This window comes from Leptosomus discolor, chromosome 1 (genome assembly GCF_034619465.1).
Source record: "Leptosomus discolor isolate bLepDis1 chromosome 1, bLepDis1.hap2, whole genome shotgun sequence".
Taxonomy (NCBI): Eukaryota; Metazoa; Chordata; class Aves; order Leptosomiformes; family Leptosomidae; genus Leptosomus; species Leptosomus discolor.
This window is the reverse complement of record NC_141391.1, coordinates 1857523-1871317: the sequence shown is the minus strand read 5'-3', so window position 1 is coordinate 1871317 and position 13795 is coordinate 1857523. Positions and strand designations below refer to the sequence as shown.

At 55.4% G+C, this 13795-nt stretch overlaps 2 protein-coding genes across 2 annotated transcripts in view; both read left to right on the top strand.

Annotated features, from left to right (window-relative positions):
- The window catches only part of C2CD3 (C2 domain containing 3 centriole elongation regulator), a 55597-nt gene extending 43837 nt beyond the window's left edge, over positions 1-11760 (top strand). The window contains exons 31-33 of the mRNA XM_086481516.1: positions 1016-2057; positions 2722-2824; positions 11589-11760. Of these exons, the coding sequence (XP_086337642.1) occupies positions 1016-2057; positions 2722-2824; positions 11589-11723 (1280 nt within the window). The 3' untranslated portion in view covers positions 11724-11760. The remainder of the gene's footprint in view (positions 1-1015; positions 2058-2721; positions 2825-11588) is intronic.
- Positions 11761-13614: 1854 nt separating this feature from the next.
- Positions 13615-13795, top strand: part of LOC104349681 (putative mitochondrial transporter UCP3) — a 1539-nt gene continuing 1358 nt past the window's right edge. The window contains exon 1 of the mRNA XM_086481503.1: positions 13615-13669. Within this exon, the coding sequence (XP_086337629.1) occupies positions 13615-13669 (55 nt within the window). The remainder of the gene's footprint in view (positions 13670-13795) is intronic.

The window sequence follows — 13795 nt, the reverse complement described above, 5'->3', positions numbered from 1 at the left end:
TCTTGTCTCACCACCTCGATCTTCTCATTTGGTTTCTTTTTTCTTCTCCGAGATTTTGCTCTTTTTGTTCCCCCTCTCATCTTTATGAATTGTTTTTACTGCTTCTTTACATGCTTTCCTCTACAGGCTGCCCCGAACTCTCCTTTCCCAAATGGCCTCCACCGCTCCCTTGCCTTGGAGTAGCAGCACTTTGCCATTTAACCTAATCCTGGTGAACTAATTTCTCAAAGGATGTGAGAAATGAGTAGGATCTGCTAACTAAGAACCAAAAATAGGTGGTTGTGGCTTTTTAAAGAATTCGTAAAATCCCCAGAGATTTCCAGGATTGCGTAGATCTTGCTGATGTTTAGGCTTCTCATCCAGTCACCTTTTTTCAGAGCCTGTTTGTTTTCAGACTTTACAATTTTACCACCACAACTGAGCGAGTTTCTGTTTTACAAATATTTAATGAACACTTGTCTGTCATGGAATTTGAGTCGATCAATTGAACTGAAAGCTGGAGAATTATCAGTAGCAACTGCATCTTCTGGGCCCCTACAAGAAAAGTGGGGAAGCCATGAGAGGAAAAGGTGGTTAGATTATCCATCCTTCCGATCTAGATTATTCCTCTCTCCTTCCCATGTGGTCTGAGCTGTCCAAACTGATTTTTAGCCACTCCAAGCAATAGGTATTTTTGCCTCTGTATGTCAGAGCATTTTCACTGTCCTTTTTTTTTTTTTCCTTTGCATTCATGTAGGTATTTCTAGTTATGTCCCAGTAATTTCATCCTGAACATTTCCTTCTTCCTTCAGTGTTTCTGGCCTTCTCTTCCCTTCGCATTTCTGGCCTTCTCCTGGCCTTCTCAATGGCAAAGAGAGCAGAATGTGATCACCTCAGCAGAGGGTTTGACAAAGCTGAGCGTGTTTAACTCCTCACCCTTCTGGCATATGTGATTTTCTGCAAAAAGCCCAGATAAATCAGCTAAGAGGTGAATTGTTGCCCCGTGCATTCACTGATGCTGTTCTCTGTCGATCAGACTTACAGGCTGTAACTAAAAATAGTGAAGAATCTTCTCGTGTGCATCCAGACGGCAGCAGAAAGCTGGGTGCTCCGCCTGTGCCCAGCCAGGAGGACGGAGAAGCCGGACCTGCCGCCTGTCCAGGCCAACTTGAGTTGGACTCAGCCAGTGTTTGCAGTGACACGCTGCAGCCCTGCTCTTCGGGGAGATCTGTGTTCGGGAGACACATGTTGCACGAATTTCTAGACCAAGCTGTCCCTGGAGACGAGCGTCCTTTGCCAGCGGGCCGTATCCACGAAAACGAAGGTGCCTTTGCCGTCCAGACGCACAGCGAGGAAGAATATGAGGAAGACGTTATAGAACCACGAACCCTTAACGAAATAACAACAATAACGGACAAAACGAGTCCCTGGTCCAGCGTGCTGTCTGAAGGGGAGCAGGGGGCTGACCAGCAGGTTCCCATAGATTTGGGGCCTGAAGATCAGCGCTCGGTGGACATGGACTGGTGGCGAAGAGGAACCAGCAGGCGGAGCAGCACCTTGTCCAGCGTAGTACGAGGTGACAGCCAAAGCGTGCTCACCACCCTTAGCCCCTGTGTTAGCCTCTGCACAGAGCAGAGCAGGCCTTGGGCAGCGACGGGAGGCTTTAAGAGCTCGAGTAGTGGCACAGGAGCAACTGAGAAGGAGCTGTTTCAGCCTGCCCGTTCGTCAGAAGAGCGTCAAACAGCCGATGGCCCTAGAGAAAATGGAACTTGTGGTTGGGATAGAGCATTTCACGCCAAACCTGTAGAGCAGTTCCACGCAGCCTCCAAAGAACTGCTGGAATTTCCACCAGGTGTTGGTTTGGCAAATCCAAAAGCCACAGAAAGAGAGAAGGAGGAGAGCAGTGAGGTGGTAAATGAAGGTCGTCAAGACGAGGAAGAAAGTGGTTCTGGTGAGACCGGTGTTAAGAGTGTGTCAGCCCAACCAGGCTCAGAAGGAAACAGTGAAAACTTCTCTGATGACAGTGGTGGAGACCCCCTGGAAGAGTCAGAAAAGCCTGTCAAACCAAAAATGGTTTTGTATCCTTCTTTTCTCCCTTCTTTAAACACACGTTGCGTTCAAGGAGCGTGTCCTGTTTCTTGGCTAGAATCTCACTGGCCTCAGGAAAGAGAAATTCCCCGTGTAGAGCTCTTGAGTCTGGAATTGGTGACCTGGGAAGCTGTTGAAGACCCAATAATGTTGTGTTTCGCACAATGTAGTGATGACTTCCTTACCATTTGTACCCAATATATTCTGTGATCCGTCCGAGTTATTTCATTTTGGGTAGGTTCAACGTGTCGTCTTGCATTTTTTTTCCCCCATGTTGTTTTTCCCCATCTGTTACAGCTCTTGTGTTTCTTCTGTATTAAAAGAAACAGTTCATTTTGCTTTTAAAACACTTTCCCACGTTCCTTGCACGGGTTCCAAATCTCACGTGCAGTTTCGCTAGGTTGCGCCGGGATTTTTGCAGGATGAAGCGTTCCACAAATCCGTGAGGCATCACTGTAAAGCAGGTTGGTGTCCCGTGCTCTGGGAGGCCAGGTGAAGAGAGCCAAGCGTTCCCAACGGATTCAACTGAAGGAGATTCACCATCTGGGATCCATTAACAGCTGTTACAGTGGGGCTGATTCCACAGCCGCCCCTCCCGGGGGGCTCTGTGCGACTCCGCGCTGCCGAAGGTTGTTCCTTAACGCTTCTCCTCAGATCTGCTCCTGTCGTCGTGCCCAACTTCTTCCTTCCACCCGAGCAGATGGAAGCCTCCATGAGACTGCTCAGCATTTCGTCTCATCCTTCCACAGCTCTGCAAGTAAGTACGGGGCGCCCTTTCGGCCCTTGTCCCAGCTTAACGGAGTCGGCTCGTTAAAGCGAGGACAACGGGGCTTCTCCCTTTCTTCGCCTGTCAGCGCCCAGGTCTAGGGGTGGTGGCTTCCAAATCAAGGCAAGGAGAATCTTTCTGCTGCCTCTTTTCTCCGTGGGAGTCGTTTTCAGCGTTCGTGGCAGCACCGTCGGCGATATTTAGGCGTTTACGTTAACCAGTTTCTCTACGTACCGTCGTAAATGTGGCTCTTCTGCCCTGGGGTCAGAGGAAGGGGCAGGCGCTCGCTCCGCTCTGTTGTGCTTTAGTGTGGGGTGAGGCGCCCGATTTCAAGGACACAGGCTGTAACTTGTGATTGTGACTTGAATTTATGTCTTTTGGATCAGGGGGAAGTGAGGGAGTTGCAGCAAGAGCGGTGTGAAGTGACTGTTCTTCGGCGGAGGCAACATTGGAATAGTTGGAGTGATCGTTCCTCGTGCGGGAAAGCCGTTGGTTGCTCGTGGTGTTTCACGGGAAAGCCGTTGGTTGCTCGTGGTGTTTCACGGGAAAGCTGTTTGCTTTCGGTGTTTCATGGGAAAGCCGTTGGTTGCTCGTGGTGTTTCACGGGAAAGCTGTTTGCTTTCGGTGTTTCACGGGAAAGCCGTCGGTTGCTCGTGGTGTTTCACGGGAAAGCCGTCGGTTGCTTTCGGTGTTTCACGGGAAAGCCATCGGTTGCTCGTGGTGTTTCACGGGAAAGCCGTTGGTTGCTCGCGGTGTTTCACGGGAAAGCCGTTGGTTGCTCGTGGTGTTTCATGGGAAAGCCGTTGGTTGCTCGTGGTGTTTCACGGGAAAGCTGTTGGTTGCTCGTGGTGTTTCACGGGAAAGCCGTCGGTTGCTCGCGGTGTTTCGCGGGAAAGCCGTCGGTTGCTCGCGGTGTTTCGCGGGAAAGCCGTCGGTTGCTCGCGGTGTTTCGCGGGAAAGCCGTCGGTTGCTCGCGGTGTTTCGCGGGAAAGCCGTCGGTTGCTCGCGGTGTTTCGCGGGAAAGCCGTCGGTTGCTCGCGGTGTTTCGCGGGAAAGCCGTCGGTTGCTCGCGGTGTTTTACAGGTGCTTTTACGTGCAGAAACATTTCTTGACTGCAAGAGGTTTGGGGCTCAGGTGTTTTGAGGTCTCCCTATGGTCCTTTTCCAGCCACAGCTTTGCTATGGACGTTGCGGATCTGGGCACTGCAGCAGCCAGGCCGTTTGTTTGCCGCTCCCAGAAAAGATAACGGGTGGGTTCCCCCGCCTTGTGCCCTATGAAACAAACGCTCGGGAACATTTATGTGGTTGGAAACAGCCTGCTTGGTTAAACAGAACAGAAGGAGGCAGGGTCTAGTAGCTCTGAAGTAATGGAAACTACTTAAAATTAATAAACATGCTTACAGCTCAGGTAAAATACCTGACTTTTTGCTGGTTTGTGTTGTAAAAATGATTTTTTTTTTTTCCGATTTACATAATATTCTCTTTTCCTAAAGCCCTTCAAACTTGCTCGTGATGAGAGACCTCTGTGGGAGGAGTCTTGGGCACGGTATGCTTCAAGGATCCTGAGATACATCCGACACCTAGACTGCGGTGTGCCTCAGTTGAGCGTACCTTTCAGGCTGTGTCTGAATATTTTGGATGAAATCAGAAGCAGAATCTGGGATGCGTTCGGAATCTCCTTCAAATTCTCCCTGTTCACCTCTGTCCGTTCGCCAATCCCCACTTCCCCTCTCCCCCCTTCCCCTCTGTCTCGCTGTCGTGCCCCCGCACTGCGGAGGCGCCGTGTCTTTCCGTGCATCTGCAGATCGTCACTCACACCTAGGGGTTAATACTGACACCAGCTTTGCTTGAGATCCCTCTCCCTGCAGTGCTGGAAACACTCCTGAAAGCGATTAATAATTAGGGAGAATATGAGCAAGGTGCTATTTGGATATAGCTGGCTTCAAACCAGCTGAATTCCAGGATTAGCTGCGGCTCCTCCTTCGCTGTAGCCGTTGGAGGGGTCTGTTGAGACAGGACTCGGTTGTCCCCCAGCAGCAGACACCCTGTGTGAGGAACAAGAAGTTTTTTCGCTGGTGCTGATGAAAGAGAGCTCAGGAAAGCTGCTTTCTCCTCGCTTCGGTCTCGATTCGCCTTCAGAACATCAGTTTCTAAATCTGGGGTTTGTGCACGGCTCGGAGCGTGACGGCAAGGCTGAAACCTGAGCGGGTCGCTGGAGGTCAGCAGTCCCCTCTCGCTCACGTGGCCGCTGGCAAACCTCTCTCCTGCCCCCCCCCCCCCCAGGGTTCCTGCTGTCTTGTCCAGTTCCCTGCTTTCCCGGTCTTCCTACGCAAAAAGGATGGAGAAGCGGCTCGGAGGCGAAGCGGGCAGTCGTGTCGAAAGAGCTGGCGGCGTTTTGAGACCAAAGGGTTTTCTCGGCTCCTGCTGCGAGGCCGTGGGGGTCTGAGGAGGTGCTGCCGCAGCTCAGCCCTCGGCCTGGGCGCTGCCATCGCCTGCCAGGCACCCAACGTTTGCAGAACCTCGTGAAATCTAAAATTTTTGGACTTTTTGGACCTTTTTTTTTTTTCCCCTCCGTTACATCAGACTCGGGCTTCCAGTTCTTGAGATCCTTCCCAGCGCTCGTGTTCCACCTCCTGTCCGATCCAGCAGGCCGCTCTGCGAGCAGCTTCGCGCTTCCCTCCTCTCAGTCCTTTTCCAGGCAGTTCCTGACACAACTTAGGGAAAAATTATCCAAGTTCGTGGCTAAACTTAACAGCATCCAACACTGTTGCTGTGTTTACTGTAAAGCTACGACTGCTTTTTGATTGAGTCAGAGCCGTTGTGTAGGTGGCACAGATTTACTCTCCAAATCTTATTGCTGGCCGTTGCCCCTGGCCTCTGTTCTCCTCCCTCTTTGCCTTCACTGCATTCAGGTGTTCCATAAGTATATAAAATAATGTCCTATGGCTGACTTTCCAGGGCAAAAGTTTAATCACAGAAGGGTTTGGGTTGGAAGGGGCTTTAAAGCTTATCTACTCCAACCCCCCCACCATGGGCAGGGACACCTTCCACTACACCAGGTTGCTCCCAGCCCCATCCAGCCTGGCCTTGAATCCCTGTAGGTGTGTGGTTTCGCACGGCGGGCGCCTCAACGTCGGTTCCAGCCAGGGTTTGGGGCAATCCTAGGCTAGAGTTAAAAACTTGATTCCAGTATGATGCTGGCTGGGAAACCCATCTGAAGGCTTGCAGCCTGTCAGAGTTGGCCCCAGTCTACTGGTAAGCCAGCTGGGGTTTTGGGGGGGGCAGGAGGATGTATTTAAAAAATCGGAGAGTTCATAAACTTTTCATTGAAATCGCTTGGTTTTATGTATCAGATCACCTCTGTGAATGCTCCAAAAGGAGAAGAAACTTACAGGGAAACCAGTTTTACTCAGAATAATTAATATTAATAGACATAGATCTACCTTCAGTGCAAACTAGAAGTAACACTCTTACAGCACAGCCTTAGGCAGGTTTGAATACTAAGCTGTTGTCTGTTCTGAAAAGGCAGAGGGATAGCAGAGGCCCGAGCATCCTTTCTTGCTTGTCGTGTTTCTTCTTCATCGGCTCCCATTTCGGCCACAGCCATAAAGCTGCTCTTTTTCCCTACCCAGAGAGCAAAGCCAAGGCTTTTACTCCCTAAATCTGTCCCCCCCGACCTGCTGAGCAGCAGCGCTGGCGTTCCCTCTCCTTCGCACGCTCCGAGAAGGAAGAAGAGGTGCCCGTGTTCTTCGCGTCCCTGTCGGGGTCGCTGGCCGCGGTCTGCGATGCGACGCGAACCTTGTCCTGGCCAGAAGTAGGTGCAAGGTCACGCCAGGCGCGGCTCGCAGCCCGCTGACACAGATCTGGTTTCACTCCTCCTCCGCTGCGCGCCAACGAAACTCGCCGAGCCTCGGGGCTGAAACGTTCTCCGCCTCCCTTACCAGAATTCCTTGACCTTGAAATCCCCCACCACCACCACCCCCGAGGCTCATAAAATGCCAATAAATCTGTTTGCTCTGCTCCCACCCCTGGCACGCAGCAGCTGGATAATCCTCGGCTGGTTGGAGTGTCCCGCCGCGTCGCCGCCGTTTCTGGGAAAGGCGGAGCGGCGCGTGGTGGTCTGCGCATCCGTCCTCTTCCCTCGTGCATCGCTCCGAGGCAACGCCTGAGCTTCGTGGCCGAGCGTCGGACGCTCGGGGGCCGCGTTGGCCGAGAGGGAGAAACCCGGGAGGGGCGCGGCGTGCGCTCGGGTCGTCGTCGGAGCTGGCAGAGCTTGGTTCAGGGGCGTGGACGCGGCGTTTCGGCTGCGCCCGAGGTCGAGACTCTTGACTCGAGGAGTCCTAGAACCACAGAAGGGTTTGGGTTGAAGGGACCTCAAAGACCATCCAGGTCCAACCCCGCCGTGCCATGGGCACAGGGACACCTCCCACCAGACCAGGTTGACTGAAACTGCCCGTTTGGAGCGTCGTAAGAACGCAGCGTTGAGGCTGGAACGTCTTGCTGAACGTTAGATGTGGGAGGAATTTGCGTGTTTCGAGGAGAAATAGCTTTGTGCAGGGGTGAGTATGGATGTGGAGCTCTTCCCTGTAGCTGCGTCCCAAAGCTGAAGCTACAAATGGAATTTCATGAACCACAGAGATCGTCTGCGCGAGCGTTGCCCGCGCTTTCACACGGCTCTCGTTCTGACCCACCCCCGTGCGTGTGTGATAGCGGCGAGAAGAGCTGCTGAACCTTCCCGACCACGGGACGTTCATTTTTAGAACCGTTGAATCGTTTGGGTTGGAAAGGACCTTTAAGACCATCAGGTCCAACCCTTATCCTGACGCTACTGTGATAAAGACTGGTGAACCAGCCTTTAGAGATGGGGAGGAAGGCCAGTTTGTACTGACCCTTATGCCTGGGTCCGTGGCTGACTGACTAATTAGTCTTTAGAGATGAGGAGGAAGCAAAGTTGGCCAGATGAAGGCCACCAGGTGGAATCCTCCCATCCGACTGTGGGGCTGAAGGAGCACAAAGGCCTGAGCAGGAGAGATCAGGAGGGATGGTCGCAGGAGCTGGTTCTGTGAATTGGAAAAGCCCCAGGATGGCGCAGGGCGTGCGCCACAGGACAAGCTCAAGAGTTTAACCACGAGGAAGACTCAGATCTTCATCCCCAAGGGCCACCGACGGAGGCGTAACTTGGGCGGACCGAGGCAGGACTATGGGAGGAACTTATGTTAATGAATTCCTGGAAATAATTAGAATAACCCAACCTTTTCTCGGAAATGTCGTGAATAAACACGAAAGCTGTAAATGTAAGGTAAGAATCCAGGGGTGGAAGGAGCTACCCCCGTGCTGCCCGGCGCCGCAAAGAAGAATCCCTGCTGGATAACACGGAGCTGTTACTGAGTTTTCTCCGAATCACCCCCACGCCCACCACGAAACCGTGTCCCCAAGCACCAAGGAAGGTCCTTGGGATAGATCCGTGCGTCCGAACACCTCTGCCTCGCTGCACAGGGGCACGGCGGGGTGAAAACCACGGGAGGAGTAGCCCAGTCCCCGGAACGGCGCGCGGGGTGGGACGTTGCCCCGACGGGCGGGAGCGGCCAAACAGCCACCCGCCGCCTCGGGGTCGCCCGACAGCAGCAGGCACCTGCTCTTCTGTCGTGTTCCGCTCCTTCGGCGCGGGGCGTTACGGCGCCGGGTGGCGACGTGGGCAGCCCCTTCTGCAGCCGCTTTTCTGGCCGGCCAGACCTGGGGAGGGACCAGCTCGGTTTGTGACGCGCCCCCGGCATCACCCGAGGCGGGAGAAGTGTCCTGTGTCGCCCCTGGATCGTCAACCCTGAGAAGAAAGGAGAAAAATCTCACTTAATTTCTCCGTTTAGAATCAATTGGAAAGATTCTTACGACCAATCCCCCAAGGGAATTTCGGCTCTGAAATCCACCACACGGGGCAAAGCGCAGCTGGACAACCCCGCGCTGCTCCTCTGGCTCCAGACCCTCTCTTTTTTCCTTCCAGCGATGCTGTTTGTCCTCTGAGGAGCGCCCTGTTCCACCCCGGAGGAGGCTACGCCACCGACAGCCCTCAGAGACGCTGTTTCCACACAGCTCCCGTGGGAGCCAACGGCAGCGCCACGACCGGCGCAGGTTTGGGTCACTGGGAAAACTATTTCACGGCTGGTTTGGGTCACTGGGTTAGAGCGATCCAAACCCAAAGTCGTTTCTGCAGAAATGCTCAGCTGCGCTGCTGCCTCTGGTGGATCTGGGGTTCTCCGAGGCCGTTCCGTTCTCGTTGCCTTCCTCCTCTCCCACGGGATACGTTACCTTCGCTTCTGAGGTGCCGGAATCGCAGCTCCTCCTCCCGAAATTCGTCAGGAATGTCCCGTTGGGTCGGTGAAAGCCGCCCTGCGCTGCCTCTCCAGCACGGAGACATGTGCAGCGTGAGAGAGGGGGGCTGTGAGGGGTAGGAGGTGCAGTGTCCTGACCGATTAAATGGGGTTAATTGGGCGATTTGGGGAGTTGGATGGAGCGGAATTTGCGGAGTTTGACAGGCGCGTTGCTGCGGCGCAAACCTGCGCCGGTCGTGGCGCTGCCGTTGGCTCCCACGGGAGCTGCGTGGAAACAGCGTCTCTGAGGGCTGTCGGTGGCGTAGCCTCCTCCGGGGTGGAACAGGGCGCTCCTCAGAGGACAAACAGCATCGCTGGAAGGAAAAAAGAGAGGGTCTGGAGCCAGAGGAGCAGCGCGGGGTTGTCCAGCTGCGCTTTGCCCCGTGTGGTGGATTTCAGAGCCGGAATTCCCTTGGAGGGTTGGGTTGGTTCGCAATTCCAGCCCTTCCTGGGCCGGGTGGTCCCTACCAATTCTTGGTAAATACGTCAAACTGGTGGTTGAGCTGCGCTGAACCCAGACACCTTTTACCAGCCCCCCCCTGAGCTTTTGCTTCGAACGTTTTTCCCTCTGAGCTGCTGCGAACGCTGACCAGAGCGCGGGGACCAGCCCGGCGCCGGCGTGAGCTGTTTGCTGCCCGGCTCCAGCCAGGACAGATGTTTCAGCTGCTTATTCAGCGAGAGCTGGCGCAGAAACCAGGGCGGGATGAGCTGCTGACCCCGTCTTTTTCTGGACAACCGTGAGCAGAATACGCCGTCGAAGGGAGGCGGTTTGGGCAGCGAGCTTCTCTCTCTGCTGGTTTTTGAGCTGCTCGTGTTGGCAGGACTGCGTTCAATCTCAGCTTCTCACCTTTTGGGTTGGGAAAAACCATCCTAGAGCAGCGTTAAGGATAAAAAACCAAGCAAGGATTCTCATAAATGGTCTTTTCACCGTGTGATTAAAAATGGGCGGTGGTTTAGGGTAGTACTGCCCTCGGCTGTTGCCCTGGGTACGCTCTGCAGTCTCCTGCGGCACTCCTGGCGTGATTTATCAGCCGTATGGAACGGGGAGGTGGTGTTTGGGGTGCGGGAGCTGACGGTGAGCGTGTCATACGCCTTTTTTTCTCCACTGTTGGATGCGAAACGGCGCGAGCGGTTCCCACCCTCCTCATCCTCTTCGTTAACCAACCGGCGGCCGAACCCGTCGTCTTGGGGAGCGTGGATCCAGCTGCCTCCCCCATGGGGCTGCGCGGGGGCGGGTGGGTCAGCGTGTCCGAAGGTCAACCTTCGGAAGGTCTCGGGCTTGTGGTCGCAGCCTCTCTTGGTCCTGCCTGTGCGTAGAAACCTCCAAACCCGCTTATCCCTGAAAAAGCCCTTTCCCTCCCCAAGCAGCGCCCGTCAAAGCACAGGAACAGGGTCCTGGCGCCGTTTCTCTCGGGAGGGAACCGCTCACCTTAGGAGACCTTTCCCCTGCGGCCGTGCCCGGCTGGGACGGGCAGGCAGCCCGGCGACGTCGCCCAAAGGCCGGATCGGCTTTCCAAATCGCCGCCGCTCGCCGGGGAGACCCTCCCGGCCCCGCAGGCCACCGCGCCGCTTGCTTCACCCTCTGGAGCCGGATCTCCCCGTGCTTCACGGGCACGACTTGGCCCTAAACGAGTTGGGGAGAAACCCAAGTTCCTTTGTACGCCGGAATTATCCGCCTTGAGTGGTACCGGGAGAAAGCCTGACGGCGGGGAGGAGGTGCTCCAGCCAAGGATGGTGTTAAAATGCCTAAAATGGTGGGTTTTTCATCCCGTGGTCTGTTCCTTAGGGGTCCCCACAGGCCACTGAGGCTGCGAATTCATCAGCAGGCTTGGGTTGGTGGTGTAGGAGCCTTGCGAGGTGGTTTGGGTTTTAGGGTTCTGAAAAATGTAAAAAAATTAAACTGATAATTGAAACCCCAAATTCAGAGGGTCAGAGCCTGGCGCTCACACTGGTGTCAGTCCTTTGGCTCCCAAGAAGACCCTGGCTCAGGACAGACGTTCACAAATCCAGGGTTTGAGCTCAGAGCGGTTGGGACCTTCCAAATGTTGGGCGTCAGGTCTTGCTTTGTGGAGCGCTGAGGGGGAGCGGCCCTGCAGCACCGAGGACTGGGTGGGGCAGGGAAATATTTCACCATTATGGATTTATTTGGGTTTGGTTTTTTTTTCCAAACAGTTGGAACAACCAGGTCTTTTTTTTTTTTTTTTTTTCCCGGATGGTTGCCTCTCAGTGTGCGAAACGAGAGTAAAAAACCCTCCGAGGTGAACCAGCGAGCAGCAGCAAGCGCCTCGGGGGGGGGGGGGGGGGGTTGGTGTATTCGACGTCTCACGCGCTGCCCGAGCCGTTGGGCGCCGTCCCGGCGGGGCTCTGACCCCTTCCTCCCTCTCTCCGCAGAGCAGGAGCGCAGCAGCGCCCGGCGGCATCCCCTACCGAAGGCCAAACCGTCCCAGGCCGACGGCCGAGCTCTCGGAAGAGGAAACCAGGAGGATTGCCAGGATCTTCTCCGCCCGGCTGTCCCAGCAGGAATAGCGGTGGTGAGGGGCCGGCCGCCTCCCGAGCCGTGGCCTGACGCCTTCGCCAACGCCGCGTCGCCCGGGGAAGAGGCGATGGAAGCCGTGGCTTTCAGGCTCTGATTGTTCATTTGCCTCATTAATAATCCCACTAGCAGGACTTATAGCCTGGTGGTCAACCAAGAGGAGCTGAGAGCCTGTGGGTCTCGCCAGGGCAGGTCCCTGATGAGCCGCGGTTGACAAACAAGCTGTTTTCTGGTCTCCAGATATTTCGTTCTTGGATTTATTCATGTGAAATTTCTCTGATTAACCCCCTTTTTTTTTTTTATTTGTCTTTAGTAAACACAAAGCGTCCCCGTTGGAGACAGCTCATTTTTCCTTCACCCCAAGGCGGGAGAGAACTTGGCCGTCCCGCCAGCAAGCAGAGAGCTGTTGCCTCCCTGCCGGCACGTGCTGGGGGTGGGAGGGGAGGTGAGCTCCCTTCCCTCGGGCCTTTCAGAAGTAGTTGCTGGGAAGCACAATTTGCTGTTTCTAAAGGACCGTGCGTGCCCAAGGTGCTTGTGTAAATACCCAAGGATCTTGTAAAATACCGCTGTTTTACTAGAAATACGGAACTTTGATATTCTAAGTTATTTTTGTACATTTTTACGAGGGGTACCTTTTGGATAACGGACTTTGATGCGAACGGAGCCGCGTTATTTCTGTCCTGCTCTGCAGTGCTGGTGTTTTCAATAAAATTCCCCTGTTTTCTTGTTGTCTGGTACAAAGTGTACAAGTGTCCCGCTGCCAGGCCCCCCCGCGCCTGTCCTTAGCAGGTGGACCAGGACTCCTTCTCCCCCCCCGCCCCCCCCCCCCCCCCCAAGCCTCCAGTACGGGGCACCGTAGAAATGGTTCCTGGAAGGTGGCGGGGCTGGGGGCACCCGTAAAGGTCGCTGCTTTGCGGAGGAGTTGGATATCACCGGAGAACGCTGCCGCTGTGGAACGAGCCAGACCTCGGAGGCTCCAGCTCGGAGCCGCTTCTCAAACCACGCTCAGAATTCAGGATGTGAGGAACAGAAGCAGCACCCCTTTGGTTTTCCCCCCACCTCGGCACTTTTCTCACAGGGGAAATCCTGACCTGACTTGCCCAGGGCGGTAAAATCCACTCTGCCTGCGGTGCTCCGAGCCGCCTGCCTGCCGGCACCCCCGGCCTCGGCAGCCCCGACCCTCTGCCCTGCGAACACGGCCCCGTTCCCTCCCCTGGCCCGGTGAGGGTTGGGAGGGGAATGGGCCACGTGTCCCCGTCCCCAGCGTCCCCCTCGCAAGAACAGGAGTGACTGGAGGGCTTGGCGGTTCCCTAAAAAAAATACCACACCGCAGGCGAGGTGCCAGCTGGGTTGGGAATGCGGCCACAGGGGAGGTGACAACGTTGACTCCCGAGTGATATCTCAGGCATGAGGTAAACACTTTCTTCCTCTGGCCTTTAGGTCAGCGGAGGGGCACGGCCCAGGAAAACAAGGCAGCAGCCAGCCCAAGGGGGGGGGGGTGTCAGTGCCCGACGAGCTTCTGCCCGAGCGACGGTGTCAAACCAGCTCGAAATCCCTCCCGAGCGGAGGCTTCGTGCGCATCCACGGGGACGCGCCGCCCGCCAGCGCCTCCCTTTGGGTCTTGTCCCCGTGGTGCTAAAGAGCATGAAGGGTTGAGCACGTTTTTAGAAAAATGGAGGACAAGGGGCATTTCTTGAGCTGTCGCCCCAGCCCTTGGCCTCCAGCCCTGAGCCCTGTCCCTCCCGCTGCACTCAAAAGGGCACCGTGGTTTTTGGGACACGGGAGGGATTTACCTCCAGGCCCTCGGGCTGCTCCACGTGAGCTTGGGGGACACGTTACACCGTGCGGAGGAAACCTCGCCGGCGAGCTCGCCAGCTGCCGGGGATGAATTACAGCCACGTGGGCCGTGCCAGGGGGCTGAAGGTGCCCGAGCTGCCCCGCAGGGCGAGCGCTTGGTGCTGCTCTGCCCCCGGACCACTCGCTTTTACAGCCTTGGGCAAGCGGTTTTCTGCCTCTCATCCTTCCTGAGCACATTTGGGTGAAAAACCCAAATGATTCCCCTGTC